At 42.1% G+C, this 21391-nt stretch overlaps 2 protein-coding genes across 4 annotated transcripts in view; both read left to right on the forward strand.

The window, feature by feature from the left end:
- The window catches only part of LOC140914480 (uncharacterized), a 76914-nt gene that overhangs the window by 33643 nt on the left and 21880 nt on the right, over window positions 1-21391 (forward strand). The window contains exon 8 of the mRNA XM_073352393.1: window positions 7449-7491. The gene's annotated coding sequence lies outside the window, so the exon portion shown is untranslated. The remainder of the gene's footprint in view (window positions 1-7448; window positions 7492-21391) is intronic.
- Window positions 9139-21391, forward strand: part of PFKFB4 (6-phosphofructo-2-kinase/fructose-2,6-biphosphatase 4) — a 104622-nt gene continuing 92369 nt past the window's right edge. Inside the window, exon 1 of one of the 3 annotated variants that reach the window (XM_073352387.1) lies at window positions 9139-9520. In XM_073352387.1, the coding sequence (XP_073208488.1) occupies window positions 9457-9520 (64 nt within the window). In that variant the 5' untranslated portion in view covers window positions 9139-9456. Of the gene's footprint in view, window positions 9521-9655; window positions 9774-10165; window positions 10230-21391 lie in introns of those variants that run through there. The other 2 variants (XM_073352392.1, XM_073352388.1) reach the window with 2 other exon arrangements.

Below are 21391 nucleotides of genomic sequence, written 5' to 3' on the forward strand. Positions count from 1 at the left end.
AAAAGATTAGGAAAAGATGCCCCAGGATCCAATAAGTGCTAAAAGAAGCTTAGTACAACTTTTTAACTTTAACATTAAAATACAGAGACTGTTCTTTAAAATTCAGGGGATGGGCTTTAGTAGGGTAGAGTAACACAGATGAACACTTTTCCAAGTTCTTCTTATATGCACTCCATCTGTAAAAGTGATAGCAACATGAAACTGCAGAGCTGGTGATCAATTTCATTAACCAGTGTCCACTTTAGCTGCTTTATGCTCACTTATCTATGGCCCTGGGATTTATTCTACTGTTCTTAAACTCTGAATAGCTTCAAACAACTACCACTCTTAAACAAAACAAACACCCTATATGTTGCCACTTCTTAAATGGAGAATTTCTCCCAAGCCACACCTTCTAAAGAGCCAAGAAAGGCAAGATACATTTAAGGACAAATGACAGCAATTCTACAAACAAGTGTCACTGCTTCCGTCTTGTGTAGTGTTTTTGCAGAGCTAGAAATGGGAGGTGAGATTACCACTCTGATACACTTACATTACACTTCTTTCTCTGGAAGGTGTGCAGATGATGATGTACTTCAGTCATGACTGCATAAGTATAGAGTGGCTTCCTGAAGCCACTTTTAGACATTCTCTTCCGACCCTGGTGCATATGGACTCTGTGGTAGGTATCTTGTATGGCATATTGAGGAATAGCTAAATTAATCCTTAAAGCATTTGTAAAATTCTTTATTGAACGATAGTTCAGGGTGACCTAGTATTCCAAAATGTTAAATGACAGTTTTAGGAAGACTTGTATCTCTTAAAGCTTTGCCAGTTGGGTTTTATAGTATATCCCAGTATCAAGCTGGCAAGACATATCACACCACACTTCCTCTTTGGTGTGTATCTCACACAGTGTCTTCCCTTTAGGTCTATTAGAACCTTATGTGATAGCTCCTTGTTTAACTCCACAGAAGCACACTTTGCTTGGCCTACCTTCTGTTGACATAAATGCTTATCTAGATACTTCTAACATGCCTGTCACCATACTATCTCCTAACTTAGTAGATGCTGCTGCCTGAGATGCTCTTAACCAAGCATGCCTCCCTATTGGTACAATTGGAGCTTCAGACTAAAGTGCATGTGTATTAAATAAGAGAGATGATTAGTACACTTTTTTAGGCGGTGCATTTACAAAATATTCCTTTCATATCCCATGTTGCCTTCATGGCTGTTGGCAGTTGATTCTCAATCATCTTTTAGGTGGGATCTTACTATTCTGGAAGGAATTGCTTTGGTGAAGTTAATTTACATGACTTGCTTTCTCCATAATGAGAGAATCAGGTTGATCTCTTCCTTCTCTCCCACCCCAACCAAATAATCTCATTGCTCTTTATTGGAATGAACAGTTCATTTTTTTCATTGTAGTGGTAAGCTATCACTGTTTTTTCCTTCACATTTTGGTATTCAAACACTAACTCTGGGTTCCTGCCCAGGGCCCTGTGGATCACAGCTGTCTATAGTATTTTGTGGAACACATGTGTAACAGCTACAACTCCCTGGGCTACTTCCCCATGGCCTCCTCCCAACACCTTCTATATCCTTATCACAGGACCTTCCTCCTGATGCCATAGTGTTTGTACTCCTCAGTCTTCCAGCAGCATACCCTCTCACTCTCAGCTCCTTGCGAGCTTCTCACTAACTGGAGTGAGGGCTTTTTTAAACCAGGTGTCCTGATTAGCCTTAATTAATTCTAGCAGCTTCCCAATTGGCTACAGGTGTCCTAATTAGTCTGCCTGCCTTAATTCGAGAAAGTTCCTGAGTGTTCTGGAATAGTCCCTGTTATTTTACCCAGGGAAAAGGAACCTGCTTAACCTGGAACTAATGTATCTACCGTTGACCACTCTTTTGTAGCCATCTGGCCTGACCCTGTCACATATCCCACCCCCTCTGCTCAACACCACAGGGCTGGGCAACTTGGGATGTCAGGCAGTGTACTCATGATAAGCAGTCTGTGTTGCCATGGTGGCTTCCGGCCCAGTGTTGTATGGTGAATTGAAAAGGTTGTAAAGACAGGAACCATCTGGTCACCCTTGCATTCTTCTCTTTATTTCGCTGCATCCACTGGAGGGGTGCATGATCAGTCACAAGGGTAAACAGTCATCCCAGTAGGTAATAACAAAGTTTTTCAATGGCCCATTTCACAGCAAGGCACTCTCTCAACCACTGCATACTTCTGCTCTCTCGGGAGGAGTTTCCTGCTGAGGTAGAGGATTGGGTGTTCTTCCTGCTGAGGTAGAGGATTGGGTATTCTTCTGGTGAAGCTGGTAGTCCACTACCAGCTTCACCAGAAGCTGATAGTGGACTACAGAGGATAGATCATTTAAAATTGCCCTGTTCTGTTCATTCCTTCCAAAGCATCTGGCGTACACCACTGTCAGAAGATGAGATGCTGGCCTACATGGACCATTGTTTTGATGCAGTATGGCCATTTTTGTGTTCAGTATGGGACATTTCCTCAGATTTGTCACCGAAAAAGAACGGCTCAAGTGTGGGAATCTCCCTCACATCCTCTGCAGGGAAGATTGATGCAAATAATTCATTAAGCTTCTCTTCAATAACATTACCTTCCTTGAGTGCTCCTTTAGCACCTTGATCATCCAGTCACCTGATTAATTGTTTGGCAGGTTTCCTGCTTCTGATATACTTAAAAAAAAAAAAATTCACTCTTTTGCGAGTTGCTCTTCAAATTCTTTTTTGGCCTGCCTAATTATACTTTTACACCTGATTTGCCAGAGATTATGCTCCTTTCTATTTTCTTCAGTAGGATTTAACTTCCAATTTTTAAAGGATGCCTTTTTGCCTCTAATTGCTTCTTTTGACTTTGTTTAGCTGTAGTGGCTATTTTTTGGTCCACTTACTATCGTTTTTTTAATATGGGGTATACATCTAATTTGAGCCTCTGTTATGGTGTTTTTTAAAAGCTTCCATGAAGTTTGTAGGCATTTCCCTTTTGTCACTGTACCTTTTTAATTTCCATTTAAGTAGCTTCTTCATTTTTGTGTACTTCCTTTTTCTGAAATTAATTACTACTGTGGTGGGCTTCTTTGGTATTTCTCCCTGCCCCCAGGGATGTTAAATTTAATTTTATTATGGTCACTATTACTGAGATGTTCAGCTATATTCACCGTTTGGAGCACACCTTATGCTCCACTTAAGACTAAATCAAGAATTGCCTCTCCCCGGTTCCAGGACTAACTGCTCCAAGAAGCAGTCATTTATGGTGTCTATAAACACTATTTCTGCAGCCCATCCTGAGGTGATAGTTGAAATCTCCCTTAGTTTTGAGTTTTCTATTTTTATAGCCCCTTCAATTTCCTGAAGCGTTTCACAATCACCATCCTTGTCAGCTGGTTGGTAGTATATTCCTACTACTATATTATTATTATTATTATTCACACTTGGAATTTCTATCTATAGAGATTCTGTGGTACAGTGATTTTTACGATTTTAAGATTTTGACTATATTTGACTCTATGCTTGCTTTCATATATAGTGCCACTCTCCCACCACCGTGACCTACTCTGTCATTCCTGTATATTTTGTACCTTGTATTATGTGTCCCATTGATTATCATTCCACCAAGTTTCTGTGATGCCTATTATGGCAATAGCCACATTTAATACCAGGCACTCAAGTTTACCCATCTTAGTATTTAGACTTCTAGCCTTTGTACACAAACACTTATAAAATTTGTCACTTTTTAAATGTCTGCCATTATATGATGTAATTGAATGCGAGTCTTCAGATGACTTTTTCTCTTCAGTTCTTACCTTTACTTTATCAGCTTCTGTCCTCTCCTCTCTTTACTTGGTCCTGGTCTATGCTACAAACTTATGATGGTATATCTACAGTCTTCAGGAGTATGGAAAATCAACTTCTCCCATCAACATAGCTACTGCGTCTCAAGGCTGCAAGCTCTCCAGCAGCGTAGGTAGTATCTTCACTAATCACTACAGCAAAGCAGCTGAAATGCTCTAAGTATAGACAAGCCCTAGGATAAAGGGAATCCCTGTTAATAGATCCTCTCCTAAGGGATGTCTGTCTGAACTGTGTCCTCTTCTGCACCTGTTGGCTTTCCCCCAGCTGTTAGTTTAAAAACTCCCCTACAACTTTTTAAATTTTACATTCCAGCAATCCAGTTCCACTTTGGTTTAGGTGGAGCCCATCTTTCCTGTATAGCCTCTTCTTTTCCTAAAAGGTTCCCTACTTCCTAATAATCCTAAACTCCTCCTCCCTACACCATTGCCTGCTCCATGCATTGAGACTCCGAAGCTCTGCCTGTCTAAGTGGCCCTGAATGTGGAATTGGAAGTATTTCAGAGAATGCTACCTGGACTTCAGTCTTTTACTTAACAGCCTAAATTTGGCCTCCAGTGCCTGTCTCCTGCCTTTCTCTATGTCATTGGTACCTATGTGTACCACAACCAGTGACTGTTCCCCAGCACTGCACATAAGCCTGTCTTGAGAGATCTGTAACGTTTGCACCTGATAGGTAATTCACTATGCAGTTCTCCTGGTCATCACAAACTCAGCTTTCTCTATTGCTAATAACTGAATCCCCCATTACTATTTCCTGTCTCTTCCTAATAACTGGGGTTCCCTCCGCTGGAGAGGTATCCTCAGTGCAAGAGGATACTGTGACATCATCTAGAAGAAGATCCCAACTATGGGATCTTTTCCCTCTGCTCCAATTTGTTGTTCTTCCCTGAGACTTTCATTCTCCTCAACAGCACAGAGGCAGCCAAACTGGGGATGGCACCACTCTACTATGTGCTGGAAAGTCTCATTTATATACTTTCAGCTAAGAAAAGAAACATCTAAAGGAAGATGTGATAGAGGTCTATAAAATAATGAATGGTGTGGAGAAAGTGAATAGGGAAATATAATTTACTTCCTTCACATACACAAGAATAAGTAATCACCCATTGAATTTAATAGGCAACGGGTTTAAAACAAACATTAGGAAGGACCTTGTTGCTAGAAGTTGTGAATGTCAAAAGCATAACTGGGTTTAAAAAAAAATTAGATAAGTTCATGGAGGATAGGTCCATCAATGGCACTTAGCCAAGATGGTCAGAGATTCAACCTCATGCCCTGGGTGTCCCCAGACTTCTAGCTGCCAGAACCTGGGAGTGAACTACAAGGGATAGATAGCTCAAAATTGCTCTGTTCTGTTCATTTCCTCTGAAATATCTGACACTGGCCACTATCCGAAAACAAGATACTGGTCTAGATGGACCGCTGGTCTCACCCAATATGGCCATTCTTATGTTCTTCAGTTTATTTAACAAAGAATGGAAATTTGTGAAGACGCAAGTAGGATTAATGGAAACAAATGGTTACAAATAAAACACACTCAATATCGTAAAGGTAACTAGCATGATGCCCTCTTGTTAAATAAGGTACTAGTAGCTTACTCAAAGTCCTTCTCACAGCATTTTTCAACCAGAATGGATGAGACCAATGTTCCCTCTAATTTTTTACATCCAGGTGCAGAATTAATTTTGTTATATGCACCAATATGGGGGTGGGGCTGAGGGGTTTGGAGTGTGGGAGAGGGCTCAGGGCTGGGGTGCGGAGATGAGGGGTCTGGCTGGGGGTGAGGGCTCTGGGGTGGGGCTGGAGATGAGGGGTACAAGAGGGGGCTCAGGACTGGGGTAGAGGGTTGGTGTGGGGGGGTGAGGGTTTTGCCTGGGGGTAAGGGCTCTGGGGTGGGGCCAGGGATGAGGGGTTTGGGGTGCAGGCTGCCCCAGGGCTCCAGAGAGGAGGACTCCTCCCAGCCCTCTCTCACTGCAGCAGCCTGGGGCTGGGGCCACAGGAAGAGGCGCCTCTCCCCACTGGCAGCAGCTCTGGGGGAGAGGTGCCTCTCCCCGCCAGCAGCCCTGCATGCCCCAACTTGCTCCCATCCCCTACCTCTCTCCTCTCCAAGCCCCTGTGGCTGCATGCCTGTGCAGCCCTTTATAGCCTGCTGCGTGGCAGGGCGGCCACTCAGCCTAGAGAGAACTTAGGCTGGAACCCTCCTTTCATGAGACCAAGCCTGCTGGCAGTTTGTCTTCACAGGATGCAGAGTGTCTTTCTACACCCTTAGCTATTTTAGACCAGTCCTTTGTTCTTCACCTGTACATAGGATTCCCTCTTCTGCTCTTCACCTCTTCCAGTTAATTTCTTTTCCTGAGCTCCCCACAATCTCATTAACATTGTTGCTAATCAAATCAGTGCATAACTCAGTATGCAGATAAACTTCCACTGTAAGACACAATGGCCCTCCTATATGGTGGAACCTGCCTTTAACTATAAAGCTTTAAGAACATACTGTCCTCTCTCTCTCTCTCTCTCTCTCTCTAGAGAGAGAGAGAATCTCCATCATTGGAGATTTTTAAGAGAAGGTTAGATAAACACCTGTCAGGAATGGTCTAGATGATTAGCCCTGCCACGAGTGCAGGGGTCTGGACTAGATGGCCTCTCGAGGTCCCTTCCAGTTCTATGATTCTATCTCTTTATGTAGTATCTGCACATACACTTTGCAGAGATGATAATGACCAGTGTGACACAGGCTTTCAGTAGAGACCTTACATGACACTTTTTGGTAAACTAATATGTAAATACCATACCCAGGGGATCCCTGTAACCCTTATGGACCCCTGTGCCCTCTGCCAGTTGGCTTCAAAAGGTCCTTGTGTCACAGAACCATGCTTGAAACAGGTAAGGGAGATTTAAACATTCTTTTATCTTCAGTTTGGGTCTGTAGGTTGTTAGTGATGGAGGGTGTGTATTCACAGTACAAATAGCTCAAGTTATAACAAGTGCTATTTCTAACCTGATTCCCATCTACACACACACATGTGTAGATTGAGTTAAGTGGTGCTTTAAACTCCAAATAGCTGGAGGTGGAGGTGGGGGTGGGTCAGGTCGAAGCATGAGTGATGCTAATATTCCAGCCAGTAATGCAGTGGGGATGCAACAGAGACAGGTACAACAACTCCTCAGCAGCCAATCAAGTCACTGTGCTGCTCATCAAATTGCTGCATAACTTTAGTGGTTGTGTTGAAGTATAGCCACTCAAGCATACTAACTCGAGCTATTGCTTGTAGTGTAGACAAGGCCTTTGTTGCAGCTGATTAGCTAGAGAGGGCCTGAAGTGGTTTTCTGCAAAGTGCTTTCCCCTTTCATGAAATAAGCATCCAGATAATATTTCAGAGGATTAGACGAAGAGTAAATTCTGCATTCTCCTCCAAATTCTGGCAGTAATTTTCTATATGACCAGATCCAAATCTCACTGTGTTTTGTTTTCCTCCTCTGTAAAACTGGGATAATATGTTCTTATGTGAAGTAATGTGAAAAGGTTAAATGGTCTACTCCTGCTCCCATTTAAAGATGGCTTTATTTTACTCCTTTTTCATGTGCCAGTGACTTCCATCAGAGGGAGATCAGACCCAGTGTTTGCCAAATGGTCAGTAACTACCTTTTTTAATTTGTGTGAAAGATGCAATAAGTGTGAACTCATGTCTCTCTTTCCAGGCAGTCTCACTTTACACACTAGTGCCAAAGTAAACAGGCGTAGTCTATTTATGAACCACTGTGAATGTAACCAAACATCTGTAATAATTTATTTCAAGTAAGCTCTCTCGTGAAATATCCTTCTTCCAATGTGATCTATTAATGTCATAGCACATGACAGATACAGTGATATTATCACTGTGGTTGGAGATAAGTTAACTGAAGCACAAGAAACTTAAATAGATGCTGTTTTTTGTGGTGATTTTTCTAGTTGGGTTCTTGTAGTGCTTTCATCAGCATGGTATCTGAGCACCTCTCAGTAGGTAGCATTAAAAGAAGTGACTTAATATTTATCACTCTGGTTTGTTCAAATTGGTGAGGCACAGTAGAACTACTGCTTGGAATATTTCCCAACACCCAGATATCAGAATTCCTCCTCCAGCTTTAGAGAAATAGTGGACATATCTTTACACTAGTCTTCTCTACACTAGTACTTTTCAGAAAGTCTCCTTTGAACTACTCCTGGGCTACTAGCAGAGGGAACATGTGCAGAGGTAGGGCCTATGTGCTTTTATCAGTGGTGTATGGAGTGCAGCTGCCAGGGTAATATAAAGCCTGAATGCAACTTGCGCCTCATGTTCCCTCTGCTGCAGCAACAGGGGAAGATTGCCTGAGAGCCACTAGTACACAGTGTACCCCTTTCTCTAGTGGGCCTTGAGCCACCTTTGCAAATCAGCATTAACGTAGTCCTGCAGAATCAGCTTGGATGGGCCCTTAGCTGGGCAGACTGTTTATTAATAAACTTGTCCCCATGCCTTGCATACTTGTGCCTAAGAATAGACAGGATGAGATGTTTCAGGAAGGGGGTGGGGCTGACCATTGCTTAAAAAGAGGCAGTAGTGTGTCTGGGTAGGAGAGAAAACTCAGTCCCTCCCAAACTCTGATCCTTCTGACTACCCCTTGTTGGGGATGCTCACTTTAGAAATGGAAAAGCTAGCCATCTTCCTCTTGGAGATACCGTCCTTCTAGGTTCCTTCTCTGGCCTTCATATATGTGTATGTCTCTGGCTGTAAGAGAACAAAATAGCCCCTAGTTGCAGTGATGAGCCTGGAGACAAGTGGGTCTCACTCATATAAGAATTGTCCCTTTCTGAGCTGCCTGGAGATGATGCAGACTCCCTCTGCTCAATATCATGTTCAGGGATACTGTGCCCCAGGTGACAATGATCTTTGGGATATTTTGGGGGTAGCCCTAGGAGCTGAGGGTGGGTAGTTTGGGCGTGATGGTAAGAGAATGATGCCTGCCTCCAATTCGTATATTTTGATTCACACTTATTCGAGGGTCTCCAGTTGATCCATTGTGTAAAACATTAAGGCTCCCCAAACACCTCTGCCCTAGATAGGTATACTGTACTATATTTAAGAGCTGGGGATGGGAGCTGGCCGTCCTGGCGCCTAGTTCCCTACTGGTGGTCCTTTCTTGCTCCTGCCTATGAAGCGCTTTGGGATCCCTCGGAAAGACGGAGCGCTACGCTGGTTATTATTATATCATCCCTCCGCCTCCTTCTCCACCCCTCCTGCCCAGCCTCTCCAATCACCGCGCCGGCGTTGCGGGAACGGCCGGTGCCCTGTGCAGCGGGAGCGCACACCCGCTTCCAGCGCGGGGGGACCCTCTCCAGGGCTCTGCGCCCTCAGCGGGATGCCGCCGCGCCCGGCTGCGTTACCGACCCGTCTCCTTCACCTCAGCCGGGCGCAGTGAGCGGGACTGGGCGCCCCCGGACCCTGCTCCTTCCAGCCAGCCAGCGCGGTGGGTCTGGGCGCCCCTCGGACGCCGCCGAGCCCGGTGAGCGGGACTGGGCGCCCCCTTTGCTGGCGCAGCTCGCAGAAGGGGACGTGGCTGCCTCCCCGCCCGGGCGCAGATGTCGGTCTTCAGGTGCAGCAGCGGCGGCTGTCAGGGGCGGCCGCAGAGGCGGGATCGGAAAGGTGAGGGCGGTGGCAGCAGCGTCCCAAGGGAAGGGGCCCGGCTGCGCTCACGTACACACACTGCCGGAGGGCAGGACTCGCGGCACCCCGCCCCCGCGGGCGGCTGTGGAGGCGTTTCTCCTCCCCCGGCCCGGCTGCTCGGTTCCTGCCTGGGCGCCCCTGACTCGGCCTCGCCCGGTCCCCCGCTCATGCATCAGGGCCCGGGGGCTCGGGAGCCGGACTGGGGCTGGCGCTTGCCCTGGGTGCTGCTGGCGTGAGGAGCTTCCCCTTTCTCTCCTGCCTGCGCTGTCGCGCTCCCCCTGCGCCCATGGAGCGCGGAGCCGCTTCCCTCCCTCGCCCCTTGCGCGGGGGGAGCCGCCGCCGCCTTCCCATGTTGGAGAGCCCCCCCCTTGCCCTGTGGGGCGGGGAACTGCTCTCTTCCCTGCGGCGCTTAGGGCTCCTGCAGTTGCCAGAGCTCGCGGGGGAGCTCTCCGAGGCGTGGGACGCTCCCCTTCCCTTCTCTGGCTCCTTTCCCTCCCGGTGCCTTGGCTTGAGCGGCTTCTCCCCGCCGCTGAGGCTGCTGTTTGTTTACCAGGCGCCTCACTGGGGGGAGGGGCAAGTCCAGAGCTGCTGCTTTGGTTCCCGTCTGCCGTGTGCGGCTGTCACGGAGGCTTGGCTGAGATGGGTCACCGATTCGTGAAGCCAGGCCCTTTCCAGCCTCGAGCCCCAGGTGCTATAGGAGGAAGTGGTGCTAGTGATTCAGTAGGGATCCTTCTTCCTCCTGAGTCAGGGCTGAGCTAGTTCCCTGCTCAGCTTGGGGTTCTGGGAGGACATAAGTCAGTGCCCCTGGGGTACAAGCTGGCAATCTGCCTTTGTCCTCTCAGGCTTTGGTTCCTTTCCCCTGTGATCCCTTGGAGTAGTGGCGCTCAAACTTTTTTTACTGGAGACCCCTTTCACATAGCAAGCCTCTGAGTGCAAACCTCCTTATAAATTAAAAACACTTTTTATGTATTTAACACCATTATAAATGCTGGAGGCAAAGAGGGGTTTGGGGTGGAGGTTGACAGCTCGTGACCCCTCCCCCCATGTAATAACCTCACAACCCCCTGAGGGGTCCTGACCCCAGTTTGAGAACCCCTGCCTTGGAGGGAGAGGGAGGGTTGCCTCATCTCTAGCATCCCTTGGGAGTGTACAGCAATTGAATTTACCCATGAAGTGAAGTCCACTCCTCATGGCATAGCACCTAGAGACCACAGGATATGAATGACAGGTTTCAGAGTAACAGCCGTGTTAGTCTGTATTCGCAAAAAGAAAAGGTGCCACAAGTACTCCTTTTCTTTTTGAGGATATGGATGAAGTGGCATCGTGGTGCAGAGTAGCACCTGAAATGCTATTGGAGATGACCCAGACCCATTTCCGTTCCCCTGCCCGTCCCTGTTTTTGGGGGGCTGGGAGAACTCCTTGATAAAAAGGGGGGAAAGAAAAGCACAGACTCTCTTGGAATATAAGCAAGCTAAATACACAGCCAAACTACGGAATGTCAAACTTATAGTCATTGGTATCTTTTTAAAATCAGCAATTAATTCTCCAGTATGTGGTGTTTCTGTTGTAATGTCTAAGGAACCTGTCAAGATGGGGGTGTTGCTGAGCTTGGTACTGTACAAACATGTAAATAGGCTATCAATTTTTAAAGTATTTTCAGGTTCTTTGCTCTCCATGCAGTCATCCAAGGGCTGGTGTTAGGCTTGATGTTTGAAGGGAAATTATGACCCAGATACCACAGCAGGTAGTCAGATGGGAGATGGAAACTGTGGCTTACACTGGGAGAACTGGAGCAAGTCGGGGTACCAGCAGCCTGAGGAGAGATTGTGAAGTGGGGGAAAAAAGCATGATGTACATAAATGTATTAGAATACCAGAGTCTGTGACTTGTTCCAAACTAGTTCTTAAAATTGTTTCCCTACTGGGGCATTTTGCTGCTGGAGGTGAGATCTTTGGAATGAAATGTTTACTTGTGGTCACTATAAACATTTTGCCAAGGGCAGGTTGTTAACTGCAGTGTTCTGGTAAATTCTTAGGAAGGCAACTGTTATCTTTTGTATTTTCCTACTCTTACAAAAAGAAGCTGTTCTTAATTTTCTGTCTTAAACAGTTATGTAGTGCTACTAGGTGGTGGTCTTCCCCAGAAAGGGCTGAAGTTCACTAATGCATTAAGTGCTCAGTGTATTGATAAAGTATTATGAGTAACAATTCACAATGAAAGGTGCCCCAGAAATGTAATTTTTCTAAAAGATACTGAACTTTTTGAATGCTGGTTCAGTGAATCAGCCCAATTGATTAAGCCTTTTTAAGTAAAAGTGTGTCATAGATACCCCAAAAAATCATCTCTCCCTTTGATGGAAGGGTGAGAATAGATTTGAATAGTATAGACAGTCCACCTGTATCATTCTCAACCTGTTAAGGCCTAACTGGACATCAACCCCAAATGAGGGACCCAAGGAGATTGTATATCCTAATGATAAGGGTGGTGTAAAGATCTAGGTAGATATTATAACAATGCAGGAAATATAGTCATGAAAGACTCATGCTTTTTTAATATAAACATTTTCTGTGACCCTTGTTTTTAGCTCTTTGCATGTGTATTGCATGTGAACAATTTGCATTAAATACTAGATAACAGCAAGTTAGTGTGGGACAAAATTAGGGTAATTTGAGAGGTATCCATCCCATGGTATTGTCCCTTGTTTTTACAGTGCTATGATTATGTAAAATGAAATTTAATAATAATGATTATCGAGCTTCAAATCACACTTCAATATACTATTGAGAAGTTCCAATTTTTTTCCAGTAAAAATTTGCAAATGTGGTCTTACTCGGTTGTTAGATGCTAACTTGATTATAGCTGCAATTAAAATGACTGATTTAATGTAAATGAAAAATAATAAAAGCTTGAACAAAGTTATTACGGCATTTATTTATTCACACAATTTGTTTAAGGCTTCAATCCTGTAAAGAGGCATATGCTCAAATAGGACTAATCATGGAGTGATAGTTAGTCATGTGTATAACTGTTTGAAGACTCAGGTCCTATATTTATTCATAATAAATCTAAGACCACTTCAGAATTAATATCTTGAAGTAATTCAGTAATTGTCAGCAAAGCAATAAAAGTGTGTATCTAAGCACTTACTAATATTTCAGTGAAGGCTTGCTTTTGACATTTACTGTTTGTTTGGAATTTAAATTTTCCATATGTAATAGTGTGTGTGTGTGTATTTTTTTCTCTTCTGTGGTCAGGATGAACATAAAACATTTTGTCTGCTGACTCTGTTCCCCTTTTTAGAAATCAAGAGGTTGTAAAGTTCGGACTCTTTGTTTGTTTTGTTTTGAGTATTTCAATTTTCTTCTATGAGGGTCCTCATTTTGATACTTGTGGGGGGAAAAAGAGAGATTTCAATTGAGGAATCTAATGTGAGCCTGTGCTTTCAGACCTGGAAATATGAGTGTGATTCTATGATGGGGTTGCTTGTGATGGTAGGGAGCAGCGCTCAGCAGCTCTGGGGCTCACTTCTGGCTTGTCATGTGTTCCTAGAAGCTCATAGTTTAGGGTTTCCACCGACCATCTGCTGGGATCAGGAAGGACTCAATCATTTCCCTGCTATTATGGGAGCCACAGATACTGGTGCATTGTGGTCATTATTGTTTTCTGCCTGTGATGCACAATAGTGTAGTCTCCTGTGCACTGTAATACTTTGGCCTAATTTCAGTTGTTGCGTTTAGGATGCTAGGTGGTGGTGGTGTGTGATGTTCTGGAGGTCGGACTAGATGATCTGGTGGTCCCTTCTGGCCTTAAACTCTATGACTCAGTGCTTCTTAGGAGAATTCACAGGCTGCTTGTGAAAAGATCAAAAATTGTGAAAAGAAAATATGATTAAAGAAATAAAAGGGGCAAATCTCACATTCATTTTTTCTTTTGTTTTCATCACAAAATTTTTCCCATTTCAGATAAATTATTTTAACAAACACTTATAAAAGTGAACAAACATAATAGTTGTCTCAGTATCTCTGGGGGAATTAAAACTCTGAGAGTCTGCTGGTTGGGCTTGTTGTATAACAGGACCCCACTGAAAATAGACTAGCCATTTTCACATTTTGTTTTTAGCCCATTTCTGTGAAGTGCTGGGATATTACTGTGATGAGCACCATATAATAGCCTATAACATAAGGAAATCATAATGTTATTCTTGAAGATTGTGAACTTCTTAAAGTAGGAGTAGACTGTGCATGGGCCTAGTTGCAGATAGTCTTTGGTGACATTTTGCCTGGTTGGTGTGCTATTGTTGTTTCTGGGCACCTACAAGAACCTGGGCCTAAATGTCTCTGTCACATACTAAAATTTGGTTAAATACATATTCAGATGAATATTAATCACTTTTTTGTAATTGAATATGTATGTACCTTAACTGATGTATGTGGCTGTTTTTTTAAAGTGAAGTAACTTGTACAAAATTTAACATGATTTGCTTGTAAATGTGTATCATACTAAAATAAGAAATTAATTTCATTTTTTTGGTGGAAACTGTATTGCAAATTCTATAGTTACAAATTACACATGTCCTGGAACACCAATATTGACAGACTTTGAGTTTTAATTTCGGCTAAGTCCATTAGCCCTGTCTGAGTTAAGAAGTTTCAAAATAACTCCGATAATATCTTCAGTAATTCAAAGGACCAAGCATCTGAATCAGCAAACTGAAATTAGTATCAAACCCTTTACAAACTTAGCAGGCCTTGTGCATGCTAAACACAAATGGTAACTGTTTTAGAGAACACTTTTTAACATGGTTTCAATTGCATAACTGTACTAAGCTGTTCTAACACGGCTGCTAGAACCTCCATAGTACTCTTCCAGGAACCCGTTCAGATGTTTTCTGGAGCACATAGGATTGTGTGATGGTTAAACTGGTTTTTTCTCATGTTGTTAGTTTGTATTTACACAGTAGGAAGAATGCCAAATGGCTTCCCCCATGGAATATATTGTATTTTTGTTATCAGCTTTTAATTTTATGTTATATGCACAGCTGTATTCAGTTTTTGGTGCTACAGGTGAATCATACAGTTGAGATGACAACACAGCGTCCTGACTCTTCTAGAGACCAATGCTAAGCCCTTGTTTGGTGATCAGGCATTTCATATGTAACTGTGGTACATAAAAGAGGTGTTTTTAGACTGGTTTCTCAGGTTCCCATTTCCTGGTCTCATTAGATAGCTGACTGTTTAGCTAGCTGACCCATTTCTAAAAAACTGTTTTCAAGATAAATTTTTTTCCATACTCATGATATAGTATCATACATTTCACTTACTTTCCTACTCTGGAAAGTAACTGTTCTTTGCTTATATAGTTGGCATAATAAATTTTCAGATTACATGGGAAACCCAACAATTGAGTATGCATAACTCTTCTTGTAACTAAAATAGTTTACAGCAGATGCTAGCTACTAATTTCTTGCAGTGTTTGTACATAGTTCTGTAATGTCATTGAAAAGCAATTTAGAGATGCATACTGTGGACGCAACCGTATTAGTTGTTTTAAAAGGGGTATTACTTTCCTTGGAAATGGGTTAAAATATGTAGTGGGATCGGGCCTTCAGTTTCACTGGAGCCAGTACCTACTTGCAGATGATCACAAACTTTGTGTTTAGGTTAACCCCTGACGTAACTCCATTGATTTCATTTGAGTTGCATCAGGAATGATTTGGTCTGGGATGTAGTCTAGATAGTTAGTTCAGGTTAACTTCCATTAGGTAATGAGAGAATTCCTGCCCTCTTGCGGATTACATACAGTCTATGAATGTGTAGCTCAAATCAGGTGTAAGACACAAGGCATGGAATATTTGTGGTGATGTATTTTTAGTTGCTAAAGCCAAGCTTCCATATGGTACATGAATTCTTCTTACATACTAATTCTCTATTGAGCTCAAATGATTGGAGGATTTTAATAGGCTTGAAATATACTTCCATCAATTATCATTGCCCAACATGATATTTGGATTTAGGACTGTCTCGCTCTTCCTTTTAAATTCTCTCATGCTCAGATTTCCCTGAAGACTTAGTTAGTGTAAAACATGTTAATTTTGTAGTTCATGGGAATCCTGATTTTTGTCCTTTCCGTTCCTTGAAGTGAGAGAATTTCATGGCATTTTTCTTCTGTGTTGTTCGAAAACAAAAAAAGTAGAAGAGCGTTTGCAGTTTTTCCATCATTAGTGTGAAACAAATCTTCCCAAGACAATGGGGAGTTTTACAGGGGTTCATGACCTTTCTCAATTAAAAAGTTCCAAGTGGGCCTGTAAGAGCAGTCCCGTGAGAACCAGGCTGGTGAAAAATATAGCAACGCATCTCTGTCTGAGTGAAATATTCCTGTTTGCACTTGCAGTTACTCTGACCCACATCTGTGCCCATTTTTCACTGTAGAGCAGTGTGGCTGTTCTCAGTGTGGCTGAGAAACACTTCCTATTTTGTATTGGAGAAGGAAAATTTAAATAACATCCCAATAAACTCATGTTTCATTGAAAGGGGCCAGTTATTTGAAAAGCACATAGCTGACATCAACACTGTGAACCTGGTGTGTGTGTAATGTGTGTATATGTAAACAAACTAGGGCAGATCTTAAGGTTGTGTGAATTGTCGTAGGCCCGTTAATTTGAAGTCAGTGAGCCTATGACAATTTACACATAGTGGTGCAAATGCTCATCTGGTGTATGTGTGTGTATATTGTACATAAGCATCATTCTTGGGTAGTCAGAATCACTGTGGCTGAGATTGGATAATGGACACTTAACCCTCGTAGGCTGGGGTTTTCAAAGGAGCCTATGTAGAGTTACTGCAGTCTTTTGTACCAGTTGTGTGTGTGTGTGAGCGAGCTACCATTTTCCATTCTGCTTGAATAACATACCATCAAAAATAACTTGTTCTAATTATAGCATTAAATAATGGTTCATCTAGAATACTGTCTTCCTCATTTCTTTGTCACCTGAGCCATATAGGTCTGCTGTTCTATCTTGCCTTGTGTTTGTGTATTATAACTTCTGATATTGCAGTCCGTTCCATAGAGGCATGCAAGGTTATGACCTCTGTAACAGGAGAAGCAAAATGAAAATGTGGTTCCTAGGACTAAATCTTCTATTCAAACAAAAATGTCTTCAGTAATAATAGTGAGAAAAATGCAGGGATATTACTACTAGTAAAATCCTTTGTCTAAATTTTTTTGGTTTTAGGTTTATTTTTTAATGCAAGTATCTCATTGGGTAAATGTTTGCATTTATCACAGCTCTTTGCTCATGTTATTGCTCCTGGTTAGTTTATCTGTGTTTGATAAATTAGATTATTTTGGATGTTCTAATTTTATTATCTGTCCTCATTAAACTTATTCACCACCTATGTTTTGTTCTTGAAGATTCTCAGAAAGCCCACAAACTATCTAGTCATGCTTGCAAAATGCAGGAAGATGAAAAATCTACCCTAAAGGCCATGGGAACAAGATTCCATATCAGATCATGGCATATCAGCAGCTGTCTGTCCAGTCATACTTGTTCCTTGTGAACTAGGTGTTAACATAATATACATGTTAGCATTACACTTCTCTAAATTCAGATTAGTTTAACTTCTCTTCAGAAATTACTGATTTTAGACAGGGGTTCTGTAGAAATGGTTTTCTGATTGCTGTGTTTTTAATATAGGCGTTTTTTAACTTCTTATTCCTATGTGAATAGATGACATATTTTGGAAAAAATAAGCACACAGAAGCCCACTCATGTTACTTTCCCTGTGACTTTTCTTTCATGGCTTACCTATTATTAAAATAACTAAGAAACAGACTACAAAATGTCAGCCTTGAAAACAGAAGCCATCTTTCTGTCTGAGCTTCTTGGGGGCACACATGATATTTGCTCTACATCAGGAATAGTCTACAGGTATATACCTAAGATCTTAGAACTGATCATCACCTATCCCAGTGATTGGATCCTTTCACACTTCTGTACTTCCATTGTCCCAGGCTCACTGCTTTCCTCAACTTCTTACTGTCCTCTGGCTCCTTCCCCATACAATACCAATATGTCATGGTGTACTCTACCCTCTAACACCCTTCCTTTGACATCACCTGCCTCTCCATCTCCTTCCTCTTCTTTATTGAATATAGTGTGTACCTCAGTTTCTCCTCCTCCAAGTCTGTCTTGGATCCCTTCCGATTTGGTTTCCATTATCTCCAAGGAAGCCTGCTCTTGCTGAAACTGCTCTCACAAAAACCTATGCTCCATTGTTATCCTTGACTTCTCCGTACTGCATTTTGCACTGTCAATCATCCTCTCCTCCTTGATAGTCTGTCATTGGGCTTTTATGATATAATCCTCTCTTTCTTACTCTACTGTCTCATTGTTTGACTTTGTCTCCCTTCTGTTTTCTTTACATCTTATCTCCTGGCTGTCAAATCCATTCACATGGCTTCAACTTTCATTCTATGCTAATGACTCCCAGATTTACAGTCCACCCTGGTCTGTCTCCTTCCATCCAGTCCTGCATCTTGCTCTGTCTCTTCAGCATCTTTTTTTGCATGTCCCATCATCAGATTTAACTTAAGGAGTTTGGTTTCAGACATATTATCTTCCTTCCTAAATCCTCCCTACTCTGCTTCCTTCTCTCTGGCATTCGATCCGCCCATCTGGGGGTTATTCTTCCCTCTTCCCTCTAGCTTGCTCCACACACCCAGGCCATGTCCATGTCCTGCATCTTGTTCCTCCTCCTCATGTTCTTTTTCCTGCACCCACCAGCATATTCTCTCTTAGGCCCATGTTCTAGTCTTTCTAGCATCCTTAAAGCCCACATTATCATTTTCAGTCCATGCAAAAGTCCTCCTCCTTGCTTCTGTTTTGGTCATGTCTCTCCCCTTCTGAATCTCTCCACTTGCACCTCATCAACTATTGCATCCTGTTTCAGCTTCTTGTCATCCTTAAAGCTTTATATAATTCTGTCTCTTCCTCCTTATATGAGCTTTTCCTGTTGTGCATCATACTCTGCTCTTTCAGTATGTCCACCCTTGACTGCCTCAATCATTTCTATACTTTTTTCAGTGCTGCCCCCTTTTGTATGGTATGGTATCCCGAGGCTCTACTCTCTTCATATTAAACATCCTCCTTGAAGATCCATGCCATGCCATGATGACTACATTAAATCTTGACATACATATTAAGTAAAAAGAAGCAGCATACTTTACTTCCAGTTTCCCCTCAGCTCAGTTTACTTGCCTGCATGTTCCTAGATTGTCATCTCCTTGGGGAGCTTGTTGGTCTGGAAAATATCAAATACATAGCACACCACCACCATAAATAATTAGAATTCTAACTTGGGAAGCAATGCAAAATTCTTCATTTTCAAATTGGATTTAATAGCAATTTTAAAATGGATATGCTTTATCAACTTTGTTTCATTCGGAAAAGACCTACAGATGGAATGTTACTGTGAAAGGAGGAATATATATGCCTTCTTCTTGACATGCATGCAGTATGTATTCTTGGTTTAGATGTGTTCACTCTTAAATTAATTTTTTTTGGTGAACCATAATGCCACTTAGGCCACGTTTCCTTCCTCCTGAATCTTTTTCCCTCCCTAATTAGTCACAATTCATTTTAATAAAAGAGCATATCTTTTACTGTAAAAACAAATGAACAAAACAAAATGACCCTTTGTGAATTGGTTGACTGGAATTGGAGTGTATATTATGGTATCAGGACTTCAGGTATCTGTTGAATGACCCCAGAGCTAGGATTTGACTTCGGTAATCCATAAATAGTAGATTTACTAGGTGAGCTAAAATCAAGTGTTTGGGAGGTATGTTAAGTGTGTTATATTTGGAAGTTAGTCTACTATTTGATATAAATCATAACGCCAAGAAGCACATGCTGAAATGTTTTATATTTTCTGCACAAACAGCTTTTCTGGTTTGAAGGAATCTTACTGAAGCCTGGTGCAGGTCTTAGACTGTTACAGAGATGTTTATTTGTGATGTCACAGAAGAGGTATAATTGAACAGAGATTAAAGAGAATCATTTCTAGAAATCCTGTCCCTTGACTTGGTACTGTATGACACTTTGATTAAGAAACTAGAATGGTATAAAATCAACATAGCACACATTAAATGGATGAAAAACTGGCTGTTAAGCCTCAAAATATAATTGTAAATGGGGAATCATCAAGGATGTGTGTTTTTAATGGGGTCTTGCAAGGATCAGTTGTTGGCCTAATGCTGTTTAGCATTTTTAATAATGACCTGGAAGAAAACATAAAATCATCACCAATAAAGTTTGCCAATGACGCAAAAATTGGGGAACTGAAAAACAATGAAGAGGACAGATCACTGATGCAGAGCGTCAGATTAGATTAAAGGATTAGAAAACATGCCTTATACTAATTGAGCTCTTTGAGTCTATCTATTTATCTTAACAAAGAGAAATCTTAAGGAGTGACTTGATTACAGTCCTTAAATGTCTGCATGGGGAACAAAAATTTGATGATAAAGGGCCTTTAAGGGTATGTCTGCATGGCAAAGAAAAACCCTTTGCAGGCCGGTACCAGCCGACTTGGGACTTGGGCTGCAGGGCTGTTTCATGGCTGTATAGACTTCTGGGTTAGAGCTGGAGTCTGAGCTCTGGGACCCTGTGTGGTGGGAGGGTCCTAGAGCTTGGGCTCAAGCCCAAGTGTGGAAGTCTACACATCCATAAAACTTGCCCTGAAACCCAAGCCCTGTGAGCCTGAGTTGGCTGGCAAAGGATAAGTTTTTTTATTTGCTGTGTAAACATACCTTTAATCAAGCAGAGAAAGGTATAACTCTATTCAAAGTCTGGAAGTTGAAGCTAGACAAATTCAGACAAGAAATAATGCATACGTTTATTATGTTGAGCATAATTAACCATTGGAACAATTTGCCAAGAGTTGCGGTGGATTCGCCATTACTAATAATTTTTAAATCAAGATTGAATGTTTTTCTAATTATGGGGAAGTTCTATGGGCTGAGTTATACAGGAAGTCAGACTAGATGATAACAATGGTCCTTCTGGCCTTGCAATCTACGAATTTATGAATCTTGTGGCCTGTCAACCCTAAAACTTTCATTGCTGGTAAAGCCAGTGGAGCTGAGCAGGTTGAGCAGTAGGAAGTTAGAAAAATATTAAAAAAAAAAAATGTGTAGAAGAACCCACTGTGTATTCAGAATGTAGAGTGCAGATTTCAATAACTATCCTAATTTCCCCATTCTAGCTGAAGTGAAAAAAGTATTAAAATTTTGGCTGATGTGTGATTTTTAAGCACAGTTTACATTTAGGATGGATTTTTCGCATCACAACCTTTTCAACAGTAATGTTCAGAAATAGAAGATTTAGGTACAGGATGATAATTGACCTGATGGTTAATGATGGTTTCCTGATCAGTCTGTATAAGTGTATCCTCTAAGGCATGTATAGACAATCCCAATCAGTAATTGACTCAGTGCTTCTTCCTCGGTAAGGAGGGACAGAAGTCCAAAGAATAGGCTGTAGAATGAAGTGCTGCCAGCCTACAATATCTCAGTGAGTGATACTTGCCAAGACGCAAATGGAGAAAAAACAGGATATAAAAAACACTCTGATTCTTGCTGTGTCAGAACTTTGAGGGAGTGATTTTTTTAACTTGTGTTTTCACAGATTTTGATCTCCAAAGAAGTTACTAACAGAAATGATAGATATGTACAAATGATTTACATTAAGTAGTTATAAATATAGGTCCCATCTTGCAAATACTATCCAGACTATATAGTGGCTAGCATCTGCAGGATGGGACCCAATATGATTGAAAACTGTGCAACTGA

The sequence above is a fragment of the Lepidochelys kempii genome, chromosome 7 (assembly GCF_965140265.1).
Source record: "Lepidochelys kempii isolate rLepKem1 chromosome 7, rLepKem1.hap2, whole genome shotgun sequence".
NCBI lineage: Eukaryota > Metazoa > Chordata > Testudines > Cheloniidae > Lepidochelys > Lepidochelys kempii.